The sequence below is a fragment of the Furipterus horrens genome, unplaced genomic scaffold, assembly GCF_987537825.1.
Source record: "Furipterus horrens unplaced genomic scaffold, mFurHor1.1.pri manual_scaffold_6, whole genome shotgun sequence".
NCBI lineage: Eukaryota > Metazoa > Chordata > Mammalia > Chiroptera > Furipteridae > Furipterus > Furipterus horrens.
Genome location: NW_028327176.1, coordinates 183,568,731 through 183,591,117, shown reverse-complemented (window position 1 = coordinate 183,591,117; position 22,387 = coordinate 183,568,731). Strand labels below are relative to the sequence as shown.

At 41.3% G+C, this 22,387-nt stretch overlaps 1 protein-coding gene across 1 annotated transcript in view; it reads left to right on the top strand.

Annotated features, from left to right (window-relative positions):
* Positions 1-22,387, top strand: part of SYNE1 (spectrin repeat containing nuclear envelope protein 1) — a 423,836-nt gene that overhangs the window by 262,291 nt on the left and 139,158 nt on the right. Inside the window, exons 89-94 of the mRNA XM_090279990.1 lie at positions 31-213; positions 1,252-1,395; positions 5,584-5,769; positions 6,812-6,952; positions 14,332-14,499; positions 14,711-14,872. Coding sequence (XP_090136116.1) covers positions 31-213; positions 1,252-1,395; positions 5,584-5,769; positions 6,812-6,952; positions 14,332-14,499; positions 14,711-14,872 — 984 coding nt within the window. The remainder of the gene's footprint in view (positions 1-30; positions 214-1,251; positions 1,396-5,583; positions 5,770-6,811; positions 6,953-14,331; positions 14,500-14,710; positions 14,873-22,387) is intronic.

Here is a 22,387-nt window from a genome sequence, read left to right as displayed (position 1 = left end):
AAACGCTGACCGATATCCTCGCACTTCCAGCACCTGCTGTGCGAGGTGGAGTCGCTGAAACCCAAGGTCCGCGCCGTGCAGAGCAGCCAGAGCGCGCTCCGGATCCCCGAGGACGTCGTGGCCAGCCTGCCGCTGTGCCGCGCGGCGCTCCAGCTGCAGGAGGAGGCCAGCCGGCTGCAGCACGTGGCCATCCAGCAGTGCAACGTCCTGCAGGCAAGTGCGTGGCCCTGCCCCAGCGCAAGGGCATCCCATAGGCCACTGGTGCCTTGTCCTAGCGCGGGCCCAGCTGGCAAAAGGGGCGGACTGCTACGGTTATGTAAACTCGGGAGAGGAAATGCTGCCATTTGGATCGCTCACAAAAGCCTCGAGAAAAGTTCTATAGAAGATATCCGTTGGTGAAAACTCTCTTTTAGTGATTTTTTTTTATAAGAACAACTTATATAAGTTAATTTTATATTCAGTTTTATTTTTATCTCATTATTCATCTAAGCATCATCTAGAACCTTGTAATATGACTTTACTGGTAGCATATATTACAGATTTTTTTTTTTTTCGTATTTCAGTTTATTGATGCACTAAATGCATTTTTGTGTCTGGGAAGTACACCCAAGTATAACTTAGTTTCTTTAATAAGAGAAAAATCATTGGCTCTGAAGATATGACACTATTTACCTCATATGTCATTTCAACTCAGATTTTATCATTTTTATCCAACAATTGCATATGTATCCTCTCATTAAATTGCTAATGGCCTTTTTGGGCAATTATCCTACTCCTTATATTACTGGTAGCTTGTACTTTGTTAAACACTAAATTCCTGGGGATAGAAGTGATATTTAATTAATTTTTTAAATCCTCTACTCTGGACTTACCAAGGCCCTTATATATATAATCAGTATTTCTTGTGGAAAAATGAAATAATCATGTTTTTCATACTGCTTCTTCCCGTGTTTTGACCTCGACATTGCCATCTTCAGGACTATATGAATAAGGGGAAGACAGCGTATCTAGCCACTTAACTATGAATTCATGAACAATCCTGGTAAATGATTTAGGGGAAAGGCTTTGAAATATCTGAGTAAAGCTGAGGATTTGAATGACCTAGGAATTTTACCCATCATTTCTTTATTTCTTAGACGCACAGGTAAATAGGAGTTAACACAGTAGTTTGTCAGGGAGCAACACAGAATTACTTAACATAGTTATTGATACAGAAAGATAATTATGGGATCTCTTTTCTTCCCCCCAAAGGAGGCTGTAATGCAGTATGAACAGTATGAACAAGAAATGCAGCACCTCCAGCAGCTCATAGAAGGAGCTCACCGAGAGATTGAGGATAAGCCTGTGGCCACCAGTAACATCCAGGAGCTGCAAGCCCAGATTTCTCGACACGAGGTGAGGCAGGATGCTGGCTTGATTAGAATTCGTGATTGGTTTCTAGTGAATGAAAGAGAAAGTTTCTCCCTGTCTGGAACATAATGCATTTAGCTCTCAGGTAACCTCTTTGGCTGTCTTTGCATTTTGAGGGCTGTTTTTTTCTGATACTTTTCAAGACCCAGTGGCATGAATCTTCCCCTTGGTTCTAAAACATGGTTATATGTTGTTCATGGCATATCTCAACCGGGGCTGGAGACTGTTTCCTGCCCCTGAATTCTCACAGTTAATGCACCAAAACACAGGCTGAGCCCTATATTTAAAACCTGCGTGAAACATCAGTGCTCAAAGTCTTGCTGTTTTAACCATCCTCTTTAAAAAGAAGAGACATTTCATGTTTTTGAAAAAAATCATGTGCTTTAAAACATTGGCCATTTCAGCTCCTTTCACCAAAATTAGAGAATGGTCCACATTTTTTTATTTCATTGACTTCCAGATTTAACATCTTCCCATTTTCCAAAGTGGCCCTTTCCTTACCCCTTTGGCATCATTATGACTGTAGCACTTGAACACCCCTTGTGCAGACCTGGTCTCAAAGATCATAGACATTGAATGTTTGAGCCCATTGACACTTGGTGGTGAATTTCCTTTCCTGGCTTGTCAATTCTTATATGGGTCACAGTTACACTTTCCCTTGGGGGCTGGCTCATAGCATCATGAATTTTGGTAAGTGACAAGGGCGTGGGGAGGTGTCTTATTTCTCTGTGCCAAGAGTGGACATTTAGTTTATCCTTCCAAATGCTCTAGTTGTCATAAGAGTAACAAACTATTTTTCCAAACCAAGTATCATAGTGAGGGTCTCAGCAGATTTATTTGTTGCATTTTATGGATGGAAAATCTCAACACCTCCCTCTCCAAATGCAATTCTTCAATTTTTCAACACATCCAATACATAAGTTGCTTACATTTATATATGATTTATAAATTAATGTAAATAAATATCCTACCTACATTTACTCCTATATAGTAGATATATCTATGTTAACTATTTGTTTTTCTTATGCTATTGGTTAAATGAAAATGCTATGCAAATATTTGAAACTGCTGTTTATATAACTCATACATTAGACTATATATTATAAATTTATTTTGAAACTATTTTTAATCCCATTTTCTAAGATCCAGAATTTTGTTGTAACAACTTTTCTATTACAGCACAGAAAATGTTTTTAAAAAAATCTACTCTGGAATAATAATTATTATTATTACCACAGTTTTCTGTTTTTTAAAACAATTTACAAGGATTTTAACATTATCTTTTATAACAACCCTGTGAGGTAAAGATTTTTTTTTTATCATCTCCATTTTACTGATAAGAAAAGAGAAACTGATTTTTTAGATGACATCCTGAACTCCCAAATCCAGTAACTCAAAGAAGCCAGATCCTAACCTAGTGTCTTTGACTCCAGATTAGTTTTTCACTGCAGCGGAAACTCTTTGGGCTACCTCATTGCACAAAAGAAAAGAATGATGGTCCTGGAAAATAAATGACTTGCCCAAGGTCGCAGAGCCAGCACTCAGCACAGTGAGCTGTAGACTGTTTTTCTGGCTCCTGTTCCATGATCTGTTCATTTTGTCACATTCTCCGCCAAGTTCTAAACATCAGTGTAGACTTTTGTTAGTTTTGCCACGTGCTTTAGAATACATCTTAGTATCAGTCACGACGTAGCCCTGGGTGAGGCTCATTGTACGTGTTAAACACACACAGGGAGGAAAGTGCTGAGTGGAGAAAGCCTGGTCTACGATAACATAAAAATTTGAAAGACTGCTTTTTCCTGTATTTTCAATCTGCTTTTAAGAGCATTTCAATCTTGATGGGAGTCTAATTTCCTTATGGGGAACTTTAACTCGCAAAAATAATTGATAATTGATTCATTTTTAAGGAATTCCCATTTTTCCCCCTGTATTTTTCACATGTTGCATTTAATCCGAGAAAATTATCCTGCCCCTTTCAAATCTTAGAAGTACCCAGACCTCTTGCCTTCCACCTGACGTAGAAGGCTTGCTCCTGGGTGCAGGTGACAGCCCGCGGGCAGTTTTCCTCGGAGCAGCTGCGGTACCTGAAATCCCCACTTTTATGCTCATCTTTTATAATCATTTTTCAGAAATGCCCAATAAAATTAAACATAACTATGCTTTCCAAGAATGGGGAACACGTTAACCCGTTAGTGCTCCGTTTTAATATGGCAGACTTGACCACCAACCCACAAAGTTAACAGGAGATAGGCAGGTTTATTCTTACAGAAGAAAGTTCTAGAGAGCTGTTTCTCCAAGGGCGTCACTCACACAGCACAGCCATATAATGCAGATTCTCCTAAGCCTAGTAAATCAAAATCCTTTGAGCTGGAGACCAGAATTGCAGTTTTAGCAAACAGCCCGGATGAGTTTCACACACAATGAAGCTGAGAGCTACTATTCGGCAGGGAGTGGTCGCTGTCAGTGGCGTCGGGAGAAGGGCGGGTGAACATCCATGTGGACGTGAGGGGTGGGAGGATGAAGGCTGGTTGTTCTTCACGAAGATTCCTCCAGCCTGCCCGCGTGGGGCAAACCATTGTAAGAGTGCTCAGTGATTTGTCCTGTGAAACAGAGGCTGCAAGGAGTTCAGTGAGCTGGCAGATGTCTCCCTATATGTGCGTGTTAACTAAGTATTAATAGGGTAGCCGTGTGTCAGGCAGGAGACGAGGTACAGTGAATAGCTACTTAATCACTATTTTTAAAACCCTGTTAGGTTTAGTTAAGTATCTAGCAGCCCTAATAGGCAAAGAAGTGATTATTTCTATTTTTTAAATCCTCGCTTTAAAAGTCCCTGTAAACATATTCTGGAAGTCAAGAAAACAGGCTGCTGACTGAATTCTTCTGGACTGTTTTCTCTTCTACCCAGTCAGTTTTGATTGGAAGGGGAGCAACAAACTGGCAACAATAACAAAATGGGGTGTGTGTGTGTGTGTGTACATGTGTATACAGACACATACATGTATACATACACACAGACATACACACATATATGTCATTTTGTTTGTTTCTGAACTTCAAAGCTCTAGTTTGAATGTCAGTACTTTTAAAAATATGAGCATACACACACTCGTATTTTTAAAGACGTTGACATTTAATGTCTTTGTCACAAAATGTGTTCCGTACAAATACTAAATGACAACTTTTTAGGCCAAGGAGCCAAGTAAATGGAATAGGAAAAAGTAACAGTGTTGTACTTTTAAGGATAAGGTTTTAGAATATATATCTTCATTTTTAATAAGATGTCTGCATCTATTAAGTAAGAAAGTATACATTTCATATTTTAGAATTACTATTTTAATTTATTACTTCAAAATTTTAATATTTTAGAACTTTTAAGAGCTATGTGCTGTCCAGAATACATTTTCAATAAGCTCTTGGTAAATGTTTTAAAACTTCTATCTCTCAAAACAATTTTTTTTCCAACACGAAATGTATTTAAAAGCCATTCAGTTTAAACGGAACAAGTTCAAAGCTCTAGTTTGAAGCATCAGAAACGTTTGCGGCACGGTGGAGAATAGAATGTGAGGAAAAATTTGATTAATGGGCACAATTTTATTTTGGGAGTTACCTGCATTAAAAAAAAATGAGGGTTTCACGTGCAATATTTAGCTTATCTACAAAAACAGCTCCCAGGGACACGGCCATGACAAGCAGTCCACGTAGCGATCCTGTCTGAACAACTAACCGACTCCGCTATTGGAGATATTCAGTGTGATAAGAGCTGAGCGCTGCATTTTTCTGTAGTTGTAGTCATCGCATGGCCTCATTTCCATGGCATGGACCATCTGGCAGTGGCAGATTCTTTAGACATTTTTAAGTAAGTCCCAGGTTCTCCAGGTTACATAAGGTCCTGGTTCCGCGCGCAGCACCCCCGGCTGCCCGGCCCGAGCGCGCCCGCCCTGCCCGCCGAGCCGCGCGGAGGTCTGGCCCCGGCTGCAGGCAGGCTCGCTGCTCGGCGCCGTCCACATCCTGCCTCCCTCCCCGCCTCCCTGCCTCCCTGCCGGGCCCCGCCGCAGCCGCCCGGCCCAGCTCTGTGATTTCATTGGCCGGCCCCGGAGGAAGATGAGCGCTGCTCGCTGTGTTCCCTTCTGATGCCGCTCTGACACGCAGGGGGGTGGGAAAATGTTTCCTCAGGAGCTGGCTCAGAAAATCAAGGGCTACCAGGAGCAGATCACCTCGCTGAACTCCAAGTGCAAGATGCTGACAATGAAAGCCAGGAACGCCACCATGCTGCTGACGGTGACCGAGGTGGAGGGGCTGTCGGAGGACTTGGACGGGGAGCTCCTCCCGGCCAGCTCTGCCCACCCCTCTGTGGTCATGGTAAGTAAGGGTCAGGGCGGGTTTCGCAGGGCGCGGAGCACTCCCCTCTGCCTGGACCCTGCTCCTGTCTCCAGGTTCCCTCTCTGGCTTATTTTAGAAATCAGCCGTAGGTGTTGCAGATTAGAACCGAGAAACAGTCTCCTTAACTCTCTGCTACGTTTGGGCCGAAGCCAATATTTGACACTGTAAACAATGACAGTGGAAATAAAGCTCTTTGCTTGAGACTACTGAATTACTTAATAATGTCAAAGACCAGCCTTGCATTTGTTTATAATTTAGCAAGAATACTGAGCGGTTCTTAGTATCAAAAAATAAATGAAATCCTCTGCACAGTTTTCTAGTTTTCTGGGGGATGAGAGAATCGTGCTACATATATTGTGTGTATTTAGTTGTATAAGTGTTTATGAAAATATAAGAGAAGGCTATTACTAGAAATTGAGAAAATAGAAAATCCAAAGTTCAGTTTTGGATTATAATAAAGAAGTTCCATTAATTTCTATCGACGTTCTTTCCCCATCGCTTTGCATCCCAGCATTAATTATTTTGATTACTTGGTGTTTTCCAGTGCTGTGTATTTTTCACACAAACGTGCTGGTCCATGGATTGTGCATAACCATACTTGGGCTCTTTGGGTGACAGAGCACTTAGGATACACTTATCTCCCTAGCATATTTGTAATTTGAGATGTATTTTAAAAGTCCAAGCTTTATTTCATAATCCCTCCCCACCTTTGTACAATTTGTTGTTTTTTAAAGTTATTTATAAGGATACAATCAAGAAAAGGAAAATAAATTAGATGAATATTTAATCAACAACAAAACTTTTCATATGATATCCCTGTTTGTTTTATAAATGGTTCCTAGCATCATCTTTACTTGAACCAAATTTTTAAATACTGACACAAAATTTGAATGTAAATATGGGTCTCAGTAATTCTAACCTTTGTCATACAATTATCTCTGTTCTGACTTAGGCTTGACCAGGTCTTTTGTTACCTTGCTAACTGATTTTTATGTCCTCTGGGCTATCTTTTATGTGACAGATGACTGCAGGTCGCTGTCACACTTTGCTGTCACCTGTCACTGAAGAGTCTGGGGAAGAAGGAACCAACAGTGAGATTTCCTCTCCACCTGCCTGTCGTTCCCCTTCACCTGTGGCTAATACAGATGCTTCTGTTAACCAGGTATCACGCACTTGGCATTCCCCAAGCTAGGCTCTCTGGATGGTTGCAGGATGCCATTCTTTCTTTTTTTAGATTTATCTACTTTATTTATAGAGAGAGGGGGAGAAAGGGAGAAAGAGAGGAAGAAAAACGCTGATGTTCAAGAGAGACGTCAATCAGTTGCCTCTCGCATGCCCCCAGCTGGGGACCTGGCCCACAACCCAGGCATGTGCCCTGACTGGGAATTGTACCCATGACCTTTTGGTTTGCAGGCCGGTGCTCAGTCCACTAAGCCCCACCTGCCAGGGCAGGACGCCACTGTTATTAGAATGTGGGTATGAATCCTAGATTTTGAGGAACACACTGTTAGGTGTCACAGTGGTACAAGCTGTGATTGTCATGTGAGACCACTACTGGCTTTACACATCATCTCCTCTCCAGGGAACCTGGCAATGAGATGAGCAAAAACTAGGTCACAGAAATCATAGCTGGAGAAGGCTCTGTTTTAAAGCATTATGGCTTCAATGTCTGATAGCCATCTGTAATGGAGTACTGCATCCTAATAGAAAATGAAGCATTTATATCACCCTTGTAAAATACCATGATTCTATTGCGGTTTTAACATGCATTGAACAAAGTTTTGACACTTACCAGCTCAGATCTTGAAGACAGAAAACTTCTATTCATCACATCATACTTTTTCTTTATGTACTAACGGTCATCCGATTTAAAGGGCTGGCTGCGAGGATATATATTGGAATGCCTAAGTAGATTTGAATTTTCTCACTTATCTTTCAATAATCTTCTGTTTTAATTTTTATAAAATAGGAGTAATACCTTGTTATGAGATGCCTTTTAGTATATATCATATTAAAATAGATTATACCAAATTAAATATGCCAAAAACTTTTCATGGAAAATATTAGGTAGAAACAAAAAAGGCATACAATAGTCAAAAAAATTTAATGCATGGTGAGTAATACTGTCTTTTCATTCAGCCAAAACAACTAAAAATTGTTTTTAACTATGTTACTGTGAAATTTTGTAAAATTCAAAGAGGATGAGCTTATTATCAAGGTGGAAACGTTCAAGAGCAAAGGTTCTATAAACTGTACTACAAATTTATCATATTTTTTTTTAGTTTACAGCAGAAGCATTCAAAATAGGCTTTCTGTGACAAAGAAATCCCTTCTTCTCCCAGAAAGAATAAAATTGATGAAACCTTTAGATAAAAGAGTTCTCTTAGTAAGAGTCTATATGGCTCTAGTGCAGTGATCAATTCATCCATTCGTCTCATACATTCCTAGTGCATGTTTGGCATAAAGTCTTGTGCAGGTTCCCAGAGATCCAACAAAGGAGAAGACAGCTGTGTTCCCTGACCTCAAGGCCCTTGTAATCTAGAGGAAGAGACGGCCACAGGACAAATAATAACAAAAGTGATGAGAGGAAATTAAAAAACAACAGAAAAGGAGACGTTCAGAGTGCTCTGGAGGATTCGAGAAACTGTTCTCCAAATTCTGATTTTAAAATATATATTACTCATTGCCTGAGTGTGTTCTTCCCTGTGGTCATGGGTATTATTAGGATCAGAGAGATACAGCTGTAGTCAGCTGTTTATTGAATAGAAAATAAAAAATGCATGGTTAATTTTCTTAAAATTTCCAAATTGAACAATGAACACTGACTTTGACATTAATGCAGTAGGAAGAATACCCCTTTTTCTAAAATTATGTCTCAACGCTACATGAAAGGTGTCTCTCGATGAATTTGAAAGCACCATGTCAGTGATAAAATGTGCAGACATTTTTCTAATGATTACTTTACCTGTCAAGTTCAGTCAAATCCCCAAATTATGAGGGAGACTATGCTTTATTTTAATCTCATTTGTCACCCCTGCCCCAGGAAACCATCAAATAAATCACATTGTTAGCATACTCATATGTGATACTACAAATTCCTTTAGGCATTGTTAGTTTAGTTTATGTTAGGCAGCTCTACTAGGAGGACGCTGTTAAAAAGCAAGAGTCTTATGCTTGGTGTTGTTCAAATCAACCCCATCATTTACGGCCTCCTGCCATCTAAGTCAGAGAAGAGAAAGGAATGCAACATGGTCAGTGATGCACCGGATTTACAAAATTGTGTCTGGACACCGAGGATAACATTCAGGATCCACATAAAGTTCCAGTTTTCAGACTCAAAACACTGTACAGAATGTGCACAGCTGTCTCAAGGGGCAGCCAAATATAACTGCCTTATAAAATCGCATCTGTTAAAAAAAGGTTTTGGGAAAAAGCTCGCTGCTTCTGTAAGTGGGTCTCTCTTATAAAACTGACTGATCGCCCCCTTTGTGTGCTGTCTCTGACAATAGCTGTTAGCTGTCATGTCATAACAGTTCTGCTTGCTTGAAGGTAGAAATAATGAAGCAGCCCCAGAATTGGCTGCAGGCTTCTTGATCCCTTTAGAAGCCAGCCAAGACGTCAGCTCCTGGGAAGAGCTGAGGTTTGAAAGGGCCGCAGTGCACAGGGCTGCAAGTTAAAGCTCAGAGCAGGTTCCAGCTCTTCCTCCTCTAAGCTGAACCTGCTTGGGAAGTCCCTCCGCCCCCTCATTTGTAATGGGAAGCAATGCTACTTCCTTCCCAGAATTGTGAAAAAAATTTAAATGTGATGTTGGTTGTTAAACGTACCAAATTTTTTTTTTTTAGGGATCTACTGGATCACAAGTCTCATAACTTAGGCACACAAGCAACAACATATATATTGCTAAGTGTGATTCCTCGCTATGACAAATGTTGCCTTTATCTAGAAGTTAAAGGACTGATAGATTTTTGTTACTGATTCTGTGTAGTCCCCAAACAGATCCAAGTTATTCATCTACAAAAGATGATATATTTTCAAATCCTTTTTTTTTAAAAAAAGAAAAGGAGTTGTCATTCCCATCTAACAGGCTTGAGCCATACACGCACACCCTTGAAATTACACACCAAGAGTCAGGGAAAAGATGTTTTGGTATCAAATTTATTTTATTCTAGCTCTTTGAAAGGCCTTCTTTATTTATAATAGAACACTTAGCTTAAAATGTTTACAACATTTATAGCAACCTTCCCCTTGTAGACAGTAATAGTAGTGTATAAATATATATAAAATCATAGATTTGAAGAAGTACTCTTGTGTCATTCATTATGTATGTGTATGTCTGGCTGTTATTTCTTCAGGGTCAAAGACGAAAGGCATTTCTCCTTTATGGAGCTCATTGTCTGTGAGAGGCAGGCACACAATTTTATAATAGCGTGGGACACATCTATGATGACAGGGAACAGTGTTTAGGGGGCACATAGAGGAAGCAGCAAAATGAGGCTGGACTTCAATGTGGATCAAGGATGGCGCCCATTAGCTTGCAGGTTAGGTGACTCGAGTGTCCTAGGGTGAGGTGAATTTTTCAGGCAGAAGGAACCACATGAGGAAGGGGTGGTGTCAGGAAGGAAAATGGCCCAAGGCCACAGGTTTGGAGAAGCAAGGAGAGAAACGAAGCTGGGAGGGATGCAGGAAACACATCCTGAACGACCTTGGATGCCACACAAAAGAATTTGAACTTGACCCAGAACCTAATAGTTTAACAACACTGAGGAAATTTGAGTAGGAGCTAGGTACAGAGAATTCAGTTTCAGAACGGATCATCCTGGAGGAATATAGACAGTGGAATGGAGATGCACAAAATCAGAGCCAGGGAAGCTGGTTAGGGACAGAAGTTGCAGTCTGATGCCAGGCCCAGACCTGTGATGTAACCAAGAGAAACAGCAGGGGGACCGGGGCCACCTGTACAACAGCCCCCCACATAAAGGAGGCGGCCTCTTCTCTGTTACAATTCCTGTAGTCACGTGGACACAGAGTCCAGTCTTTTCTATCTTCTGATTTGCAAAAGAAGTCACAAATTTTGATTCTTATGAAATCCTCCTTTTCTCAGTAAAGAAATTAAAACAATTTAAAATACTATATAAGCCAAGCAACACATATACAGGCCAGAGGCAGTCTGTGGGCTGCCCATTTGCAACCTGGGAATCAAGAAGTTGGTCCTGCCCTGGCTGGTGTGGCTCAGTGGATTGAGCACCGGCCTGTGAACCAAATGGTCGCTGGTTCGATTCCCAGTCATGGCACATGCCTGGGTTGTGGGCCAGGTCTCCAGCCAGGTCTCCAGCTAGGGGCATGCGAGAGGCAACCATACATTGATGTTTCTCTCCGTCTCTTTCTCCCTCCCTTCCCTTCTCTAAAATATAATAAATGAATAAATAAAAGAATAAATTTAAAAAAATATTCAAATTTAAAAAAAAAGGAAGAAGTTGGTGCTGTAATGAGAATTTGAACAGTGCTGTGCAAGAGTTTATGTGCATCCATACAGCTTCATCCTGACAAGCAGGGTAGCGAGGGAGAGAAGAATAGAGAATAAATCCCACGTTTATAGCTTAAGCGAAAGATGGATAATACTTTCTCATTTTGTCCTAAGTTGGTTTCTCATTCTGGATTGTTTTTTAAATGTTGAGTTGGAAGAGACTATGGAATATACATGCACAACTGTCTATGTGAGTCGTCGGCAGCCGTCCGTCTCGAGAGACGATGGTGTAGCTTCTTAAGAGTCTATCTGCACCGCCGAGAATGGCTGTGCAGTCCGACTCGGGAGTGACACGGTATCTGTCTCCTCCCGTGTTGAATCGACATCTTGCGATGACGCTGGAGTGTCCTCTCCAGTGGAGCTGAAGCTACAGAGCCTGGGCAGGGTGATATGGAGGGTCTGCTGTTGCCCATGCAGCAGACCCCCCCTCTCTTCGCAGCTGAAGGGTCCAAGGGAAAGACGGAGTCAATACAGCTTGGCTTCAGGTGCGCCGCAGGAGTTGCCGGTGTTGACTACAACGTCAAACCGCCTTAGGGACTCCGGCTCCGGATTTTCTGTCGGGGTTTACTCTTTTAGCCTTTCCCCTGAAGAGGTATGCCGCAAGGCAGTGGAGGTTTTTTGGAGTCAGAGTTTTCCTTCTCTGATGTGCCCTGACTGGAAGATCGAACCAGCGACACTTAGCTCGCAGGCCGACGCTCAATCCACTGAGCCAAACCAGCCAGGGGTTCTATGTGAGTAGGGAGCTTATAAATATACCCATGTTGAAGACCGCATGGAGAAAAACTACAAATGATAAAAAAAAGCGGGATGGCAGAGTGGAGAAGACAGAGATGAAATGAATGTGTTTCCCAAGAGGATGGCTCCTGAGAGGTCAAGCAAGAGAAAGTTTGAAAAAACAGTCATTTTATTCCGTAGAGAAGAATCAATGATGATGATGCAAGAACAATTTCCATAGAGTCATCGGGGCCGACGCTCAATTATGAATTTGGAAGTAGATTGAGGGAGAAAAAGTGAATGCGTCAAGTGTCAACTACCATTTTTAGAAGATGGATTATGAAGTGAAATGGAGGAAAGGAAGAAATGGTGATCACGCATGCGTGTGCTGGTATAGTCACGTGTGATGATCTATCACCATGTGATCTGTGAAAATTTTTAATAGATGATATCCTGCAAGAAAATAGTTCTGGAAGAACGAGTGTTTGTAGGTGTTTCCTAGGGGAAAGATTTGACTCCAGGCTGAGGAGAAAGCCAGTAGAGAGGGAGAGATATTAATAGACAGAGACTCTTGAAAAAGCAAGGAAGCTAGCAAGCATAAGACAGATAAAGGGGAGTGAATGCAGACAGGCTTTTGGAAATTGAAGAACTTCAGGACTTGGAAAGCTTCCGTTGCGGGTCTGTGTGTACGTGTATGTGTTTGTCCGAGCGCTCTGGAAAGTAAAGTTAGGTTAAGTCCTGGCTGGGCTTTTCCCAGGGGATAAAGCGGAGGTCAAAGGGACACAGGAAACAAAGGTGTTGGCAACAGAAAGGGTTAAGTAACTTTCGATGTAACTAATCCATGTGGGGTGAACCCATTCGGTGATGACAGGCTATCAGGGCTGTGGAGGACTGAAGTGAGCTGGAGGTGCACGAAGGTAAATGGATATGAGCTTATTAAAGGACCACAGATACCCAAGTAATCTACCCAGGATGGTCAAGGGGTCAGGAACGGAGAGGAGTCCGTCTCTAGGTTCCTGTGTCATCAGTAGGTGTTTGGGACTTATCTGGAGCTGCAGCAAGAGCAACAGCATAGTTAGGAGGTCTCGTGGCCCTTCACATGTGACTTCATCGAATCCTCAGAGACACCCAGTGTTGTGCAGAGGAGGGAACCAGTGCATGATATGTGAGCGACTTGCTCCAATTATATGCTGTGTAGGAAGAGAATGTCAGCTGGGATCTCAGGTGTCCTTACTTCTCAGGTGTCAGGCTCCCGTCTGAGTGCATCCCACGCCGTGACCCTGCTTCTGCCCTTCGCCGGACCCCCAACCAGCAGGCCCCTTCCTGCCACAACCTTGGTTTCTCAGGTGGCTGGGACCTTTGTCACTACTTTTTACCAAGACATTATTATCTACAAGGCTCAGATATTTTAAATTAACATGATTTTCTTCAATAGTGAACTTTATAATAGCAATTTCCAGAATGTAAACATTACTCACCAATTCAATTTCTATTAGTATATAAATAAATAATTATAGAAACAATTGGAAACACATGAATTTTATGTCTTGATATAGATTCCATCATCAATACTAATAAAATATGTAATATTACTTATAACCCAAGAAATAAAAATAATTCAAAAGCCTATTTTTTTCATAATTCACTTTGATTAATTTTTTGTGTACTTTCCAGGAATTGATTAGAGGAAAACTTTTTTCATTATTTGTTTCTTAGAGTAGTTTTAACTTCCCCAATATTTTTCTCTTATTTGATATTAAAATATTTAAATTAATTTCTATGAATACTGAGCTCTCAAATATTGAGGACCTGGCTATACCTGAAAAATTACTTATTAGAGATTTAATTTCATTTAAAGCAAGCATTTTAAAAAATTATTCAACACTTAATTTATTAAACAACATTTTAGGGAATGTTTAGAGAAGACCACTTAGGGGTTTTTTTTGTTTGTTTGTTTGGTTTTTTTTTTTTGCTATTGCAGTAAATCAGTCTTTAAATATGTGTACAACTTTGATCCTTTATATTTTCATTTTACCAAATACAAATTAAGAATGAGTTTTGGCACCTTTTATTGGTCTGTTGATTTTTTAAAATATAAAATGAAATTCTAAAGCAACTAGAATGGGCTTTGATATGATTTTTATATTCTTCTTGACACAAGAGTATACTCCGGTTAACAGTTTGGAGCCCCTGGGACAGATGGGAATCCTACTCCTGTCCTCCACATGACAGATAGCACACATAGCATGTGAACCTGAACTCCGTCTTCCCCTTGACTCCGGTGCTGTGCTTTTCACCCATAGGATATTGCTTATTACCAAGCCCTGTCTCCTGAGAGGTTGCAGACAGATGCCGCAAGGATTCACCCCAGCATGTTGCCAGCGCAGGAGTTCCACGAACCAGGACTGGAGCCATTTGCGACTGCCAAGCTGGATGATCTTCAGCGTTCTTGGGAAACTTTAAAGAACGTGGTGAGCCACTGAACCGTGGAATTGCTTGGGCCCACCAGACAGCAGTTGCCTTAGCAGGTGTCTTATGCAATACATGCCTAGAGCTTACACATCCTGTGCACAGTTGAATACCCTCTGTTAGGCCACAGAGGTAAAGTGGTGAGGAAAGAAGTGTCCTAATGTAGATGATAAGGGGCTAGGGACGTTTGGTAACACCCCTCTTCTTCTTTAGATCAGTGAAAAGCAGCGCACACTTTACGAAGCTTTGGAACGCCAGCAGAAGTACCAGGACTCCCTGCAGTCCATCTCCACAAAAATGGAGGCTGTCGAGATGAAGCTCAGTGAGAATCCAGAGCCGGGCAGGAGTCCAGAAAGCCAGATGGCCGAACATCAGGTAAAAATAGCAATGACTTCAGTTTCCTGCATGATTAAGTAGGTGCACTCTTGTGACGGGTCACCAGCCAGACTTGTGTTTGGGAGAGCAGACTGACGTTTTTTTTTTTTTTTTTCTACTCTACCAGTTCTTACAGAGTAAACAAGATTCCAAAGAGTGGTAGTTTCCACTCCTGCTTCAGGGAGGGATCTAAGAGGAAAAAAAGGAAATTGAGACCTTGAATCTAATTAAAATCACAGGCCTCCATGTTGCTTTTTTACTTTTATAATGCAATGTGTATCTCCTTTTAGTGGCCACTTTATTTTTATTTTGTTGAAAACTTATAAGAATAATGCATACCTTCATCTACCTTCTCTGGGTATTATTTTAAGCAACTTAGCCAGTATGTGTCCAGCGGTAACTCAGATGTCAATGAGCAGAGAAACAGTTGAAGAATAAGGGGTTCTAATTATAATCTTGTGATTGTCCCTGACTTGACTCCCTTTTTAAAAGGTGATGTAAACTAGGCAAAACAATGCTTTATGTGAGAAACAGAGACAGTGACATCAACCTCACTCAGAAAGCCGTTGTTAAAAATTCATCAATTGAAGATGCATGATAAGAACGCATGTATATTAAAACCTGATTAATGCTTTAGCTTATTGTTAGGTGTACTTTTAATGCACAGTCAGGTATAACTGAGGCGCAGGGCTGTGGAGGTATGCATTCACCTAAATGTTCAGTCACCGTGATATGGGGAAATGCTGCCTGTCCCGGCCAGAACTCAGAAGCATGTGACAACCCTATAAAAAGCAGAAGAAAAGGAAGGTATTTTTAGATGCAAATTAAGAGCTATAAAAGCATGATGTGATATGTGTATCAAGTACTGGGAAGGTTGTCAGCTTTAAGAGTGAAACTCTTTCTCTTTCCCCCAAGTTACAGTTACATAGGTTTAGAACCCAGGATAACCTTGAAATATATTGTATGTTCATGTGTGTTAATCTAAGATAAAATCGCATACTTTTACAAAATAGGACCTTGCCATATAATATAAAAATAAAAAATGTTTTGTCTAAAGACAGCATAGTTAGAAATATGATTTCAGGTTTTTGACACTTTTGTAACTTTGTTAGGTAGAGATCAAAGTCCCTATCAGCCATTTGAGGCCTTATTTTGGTAAAACTACCTTCTGCGGGTCACGTTGCTCTTCCAAAGTCACCCATAGTCAGTCTGGTTTGGGGGAAGGTGTTATGACTATCTCACATTAAAATTAACCTTCATTACCCAGACCAAACCCACCATGAGGACAGTCAGGGATGCTGGTGACTATTCCAATGCAGTGTTCCTCTGAGCACCACGGTCCTCTTTAAGTGATACCCCGTTTTCTAACTGTCAAGCCCACCTCGTTGTCCTCAGAAGGGGGTTTCCATGGAGACTGTATTCTCTGGGGTGTATTGTCTATCATGCTGCCCTCCACCCCCCATCAGGCATGCCCACCTGTCCCCGGAGGGGCCAGGAAACTTCTCCCCATTCCCTCGCAGCTCCCTTTCAACCTCCAGAAGGACTTTGGCATACATTATCCAGAGGCTGGAGCTGAGGGAATTTGAGTGTCATTGGCTTAGGTTAGCAGAAGCCTGTGTTTCTGGTGAGGATTGACATAGTTCAACCTCTCTGCTTTCTGGTCCTCTCTGCCTTTGTTCAAGGCCTATCATTCTTGTAGCCCAGGTGACGGAAGGCAGCTCCCCAAAAGCTTTCACTGGGTCCCACAAGATTTAGGAACTCTGAAAACAGGATCCTGGTGATTTTCCCTGTGATTTGTCTGATGACATTCTAGAGTTCCTAATTAAAAATAGAAATAAAAATTAATAATGTGTAATTTCTCATGTAGTCACAAAATTGGCATTTTCCATCTGACATACTTTTGCTATCAGCACCAAAGCTCTACAAATTCTGGGACAGAGCTGCCCACATGAGAAGCTAATGGGATCACAATGTCTAAACTGGTTTTTAGCTTCTGGAATGGTACTTAAAAATTCCAGGCACCACGGTAGAATTACTGTTTCTAAATTCCAACTGAACATGGGTAAGAAAGTCCAGTATGCTTTTTATATTTCCTAAAAATTAATAAAAACACTTCACTTATGATTTTTTTTCCCAACACTCTCTTGAAAGTATTCATGTTTCTTCTAAGAGCTAACTGAATCCCTACACTTTAAACCCTTATCTAAATGTACCGAGTTTGGGTGGAACACTGTGACTTTCCTGCTATCCTCTCCAAATGGTCTGAGAGATTTAATTCTGAGACACGCGTGTGGTTCATAAGCTGTCCCGTGGCTGCTGTTGTGAGCGTTAAGCCCTCCGTGATGGCGTCTCCATTGTCCCGGGCAGCTAATGCTTCGTAGGCATGTGTTGTCGTCGGCACGCTAAGCTCAGTGCGGGAAAGTAGACCGAGCTCTGGGGTTCTTTTGGTTTTGTTTTCATATCTACAACAACTCAACGTTTGAAATGAACTATGCTGATGTAAATAGTTCCAAAAGTCACAGTGAACTTCATGTTTGCCTTTGGTGTTGAACCAAACACAAGCCCCATGTTCTCTCGGCAGTGAGTCATTTTAGAGAAGCGCAAGGTAGCTCTCGAAACCACGAAAGTGTCGTGGACACGCCTCCCTTCTAACCACAAGTCGGAGAACCACAGACTTGCATTTTTGTCTTCCTCTCCTTCTTTTTGAGTCAGATGTTGTAGGCGAACAGCTGGCCACCAGCTGAGACAGAGCTATGGGTCAAGGCGTACTGGACTGCTGGGCCTATGTTTTTTTTAAGTGAAGTGAAATTCATATCACATAAAATTAACCATTTTAAAGCATATGACTCTGTGGCATTTAGTACTTTCACAATGTCACATAACTGCCCCCTCGCTCTGGTTTCAAATTTATTTTCATCACCCGAAGAGAAAACTTCACTCCAGTAAGCGTGACTGCTGGGTCTTGCAGTCAAAAACTAGAGCTGTCTTCCAAAAACATGCACTCTCTCTTGAGAGTAAACAGAAGCATGCATAGCGAGGCTTGACTCTAACAGGATGAAATTCATAGTTCTAGAATCTTTCATTTCCTGATTCTCCCACTGCGTACTTCCGAACACTCAGAGAGCTGCTTTAGAACCCTGTGAGCAGGAAACGGAAGCTGGTGACTTCATTGCACAGTTGATTGGTCAAATCCACTCAGATTAAATGAGGGGACTTTTTTTTTTCATGACTCACATGTTTTCTCTATCAAGCATTAGAATTCATTCGGTTAGATCTGTTGAGCACCTACTATGTGCACAGCTAAAATAGATGAACTTTCTCACTAATAAATGATTAAAAGTCTGCTTTTGGGGACAAATGAATTGCCAATATATAAAAAAAAAATGTGGTTGTGGGGTACAGTGGTGGGAAGTAGATAAAAGGAAGCTCTTACAGGTCTTTTGGGAGATACGGATTTTTTAAATTGTGAATGGCAACAGGAGTGCCAGGTAGTAGCCACTATAAACATATGTGTGAGTAAAGGCGTGAATGAGAGTGAACATGGTGTGAAGCAGTCAGGGGCTCTTCTTGCTTGTACAACAGATCAATGAAGAAAAAGACAATGGGTCAGTCTAGTTATGGAGCAGCCTTTAAACAGACCAAAAAATATGCATTATTTCGTACTTTCGGCAATCAAGCACCAAGCAATTATTATAAAGTAGTAGAAAATAATGTACTGGACGAAAGCATTTTGAGTATAATAAGTAAGATCAGTCCGTAATTCATTACAATCCCATTAAAATATCCCAGTAAGTTCTTTCATACCATTGAAAAGTAATTCTAAAATATATCACAAATGCATGAAAAGATATATATTGACATTTGAAAGGCTTGAGAAGAGCCAAGGCAACCTTGAAGAAAGTTGAAGGATGTGTCCTGTGAGAGAGTGAGACTTATAAAGCTATAGTGATTATGAAAGTGTGGTATTGGCACAGACAGACACATAGATCAATGGACAGAATTAGAAGCAGAAGCACATTCACATCTACAGAGACACTTGGCTTATGTTGAAAATTATACTGCAAAATACTGAATAAAAAATATATAATTTCTAAGTAACTAATGCAGGGTAATATCCATATCCATATAAAAATATTTTGACCCCTACCTACATTGGACACAAAGATTAAGTTCAAGTAGATTGTAGATCTAAATGTGAAGGTAAAAGAAAAAGTTTTAAAACAGTTCTTCTCAGACTATCTGTAGTGAATAATTTAAAATTATTTTAAACTTTCTAACTCATCACAGACCAGTATGTTAGTAAAATGAAATAAAATACTGCTTGGATATTATGTCAACATTAAGTTGTTATAAAAGTTTCCTGACACTTACCCACGGTATCTTTAACTCGCCATGAACTGGTGACAAACATTTTGGACACTAATACCATTTCTTGGACCACACTCTGAAAGACATTATTCTAGAAGATAACATGTGAGAATGTATTCATGATTTGGAGGTAGGCAAAGATCTCTTAAATAAGACACCAAAAGCCTTAACTTCTTCAGTGGAAGAAAATACTGACGTGTATCGGGCTGCAATAAAATTCAGAACCTCTGTTTATGCAAAGGCACCATCAAGCAAGTCTTTTCCCATCAAGGGACACCCACATCATAGAATGGAAACAGACGTTTGCAGTACATAGAACCAAAAGAAACACAGACACTTTGTTTTTAAGTTTAATCTTTATTGTACAGTATTCCCTCACTTATTGCAGGTATTACATTCTAGACACCTGCCCCGCCCCCGCCCCCCGCACAATAGGTGAAAATCCATGAAGTAGGAACCTTACATTTATTTTAGTATTTATATATATTTTAAGGCTTTATAAACCCTCCCCAGACACTTATAAACTGTTCCCAGTCCCTTATTAACCATTCCCACTCCCTTATTAACTTTTTCCACACTTCTTTTTTTTTTTAATAATTTGTTTGTTTATTTTATTTTATTTTATTTTTTCAGAGAGAGGGGAAAGGAGAAAGAGAGGGAGAGAAACATCACTGTGTGGTTGCCTCTCACATGCCCCCAACTGGGGACCTGTTGTGCAACCTAGTCATGTGCCCTGACTGGGAATCGAACCAGCGACACTTGGTTCGCAGGCCAATGCTCAATCCACGGAGCCACAGCAGCGAGGGCTTCCACACTTCTATAAACACTACTTATGTTCTTAAACATATTCTACACATTTAAACCTACGAAACTTTAACAACATACGTATACAATACCGCAAAATCCAGCGATACAGCGAAAAATCCACGATAAATAATTAAATATAATATTTTTAAAAATCCTGCAATACAGTGAGGCCATGATAAGTGAACTGCGATATAGAGAGGGACTACTGTATTTTTTTCCATTACCATTTCCCTCCAGAAAAAAAAAAATGTATTTATTGATTTTAGAGAGACAGTGAAAGAGAGAGAGGCAGAGATTGACTTGTTGTTCCACTTATTGATGCATTCATTGGTTGATTCTTGTATGTGCCCTGATGGGAGATCAGACCCACAACCTTGGCTCATGGGGGTGATGCTCTAACCAACTGAGCCACACCAGCCAGGGCAACAGGCACTCTTACCCAGTGTACACAAACATCCCCACACATCAACAAGAAAAGGAAGGACTCCAATAGAAAATGAGCAAAGGGTTTTTAAGAGGTAGTCATCAAAGAGGATATTCAGGTGGCCAGTAAGCACAAGAAAAAGTGCTCATTACTCATCAGGGAAATGCAGGTTAAAAGTACAACGTGATTACGACTATACACCCACTAGAAAGTCTTGAGTGGAAAAGAGCCACAAACCAGGTGACTGTGGCACATGTTACCACGATGACAGTGATCAGCCCTTGCTCCATACAACAACATGAGACACTTTCACAGTCATGATGGAGCGAAAAAAGCCAGACACAAAACAGCACATCAGGTGAGATTCCATTTTCACAGAGCTCAAAACCAGACAAAATTAGTCCATGACGCTTACAAGCCAGCACCTTGGTGATCTTTGGGAAGGGGGTAGGTGGTGACAGGAAGGAGGTCCCGGGGCTTGTAGAGTCCTGGGGACATTCTTGTTTCTTGATCGGGTGGTAGAAGCATAAGTGGGTATGCGTGGTTTGTAAGAATTCATAGAGCTGCATATGAAGTCTGTACTTTCTATGCGTGTTTAATAATGTGGATATAACTGTTTATATAAAAAACTAGTTTAACATGATGACATGTTATTAGGGAAAGAGAAGGTTTATTTGTTGTTGTTTAAAAAAAAAAATAGTTATTGAGAGCCTGCGATGAGGAGGCACTGTGCCTACAGTGAAGCCGGCAGTCCTGCAGAGGAGCGGGAAACTGGGCAGGATCGGCAGCTCCAAAGCCCCCTCTGCAGTAAGGCCTGTGTTCCTGTCACACCATTTAAATCCTAAATAAGAACTTTTCCTGCCAAGCCTACAGCTACAGAGCGAGTCCCAAATCATGGAAAATGGAAAATAAAAGTGTGTATAACTGAGAGATGTGAATCAGGAAAACAGGATCCTTGCTACTGCACATAAATTGCTTGGGGTCCCGGAGTAACTATTCCGGAAGGCAGGAATGGATGAGCTAGAAGGGAGTGTAGGGACAGAGGCAGGGTCGGGGGTGGGGGGGCTGGGTGGGTGAGACTGTCCAAGGAAGGGAAGGAGCTTGGACTTTATCTTACACGCAAGAAGCCACTGAGTATTTTAAAGGAGGGGAGTAAGAGGATATGATTTACCCTTTTAAAGCTCACACTAATGACTTCACGAAGAGCAGACTGGAGAGGCAGTAATGTGAGCAGGGAGTTCCAGCGATAGACTGTGAGAGCAATTCAGGTGGGAGAGTTGGCTGTGACTTCAGGTGGGGGCCGAGCAGGTGCACAGATACACAAGGTGTAGTTGGGAGATAAAAGCAGCTGCATTTGGTGTGGGATGGGACTTAGCCGGGGAACTGAGAAAGTGTGAGTAATGACTCCTACGTCTGGAGGCAGAGCCATGCCAAGAAGGGTGGTACCTTCTGCCGGGGTGGGGAAGACTGGAGAGGAAGCAGTCTTGACACACTATAGCATGGAACCGCCCATGACATGTGTGTGTTGAATAAACAAGCCTGGCACTGAGGACAGATGTCTGGGTTAGGGAGGTGCCTTTGGAAGCTTTCAGCCTTAGAAACCATTTAAAGCCTTGGGAATGGACTTCACCTGGGAGGAGCTGTGAAGAGAGAAAAGGGGGCTGGAAATGAGTCCTGTGAAACTTGAAATTTTAGAGTTGGGAAACAAAGGAGAAAAATGAGGAGAGGGTCATGACACAGGACCAGGTGACAGATTTCTCCTTTCTTGTATAAGGTGAGTTGGGGATTAAAATGCGTGGCTGTCTCAGGCTTCGGGAAACTTGGAGTGGAAGAATTCATGTTGAGGAAGAAAATGATGAGTTTTATCTTCAACATAGACTTGTGAATGCAAACAGTAATTGGGCATACCTCTTTCA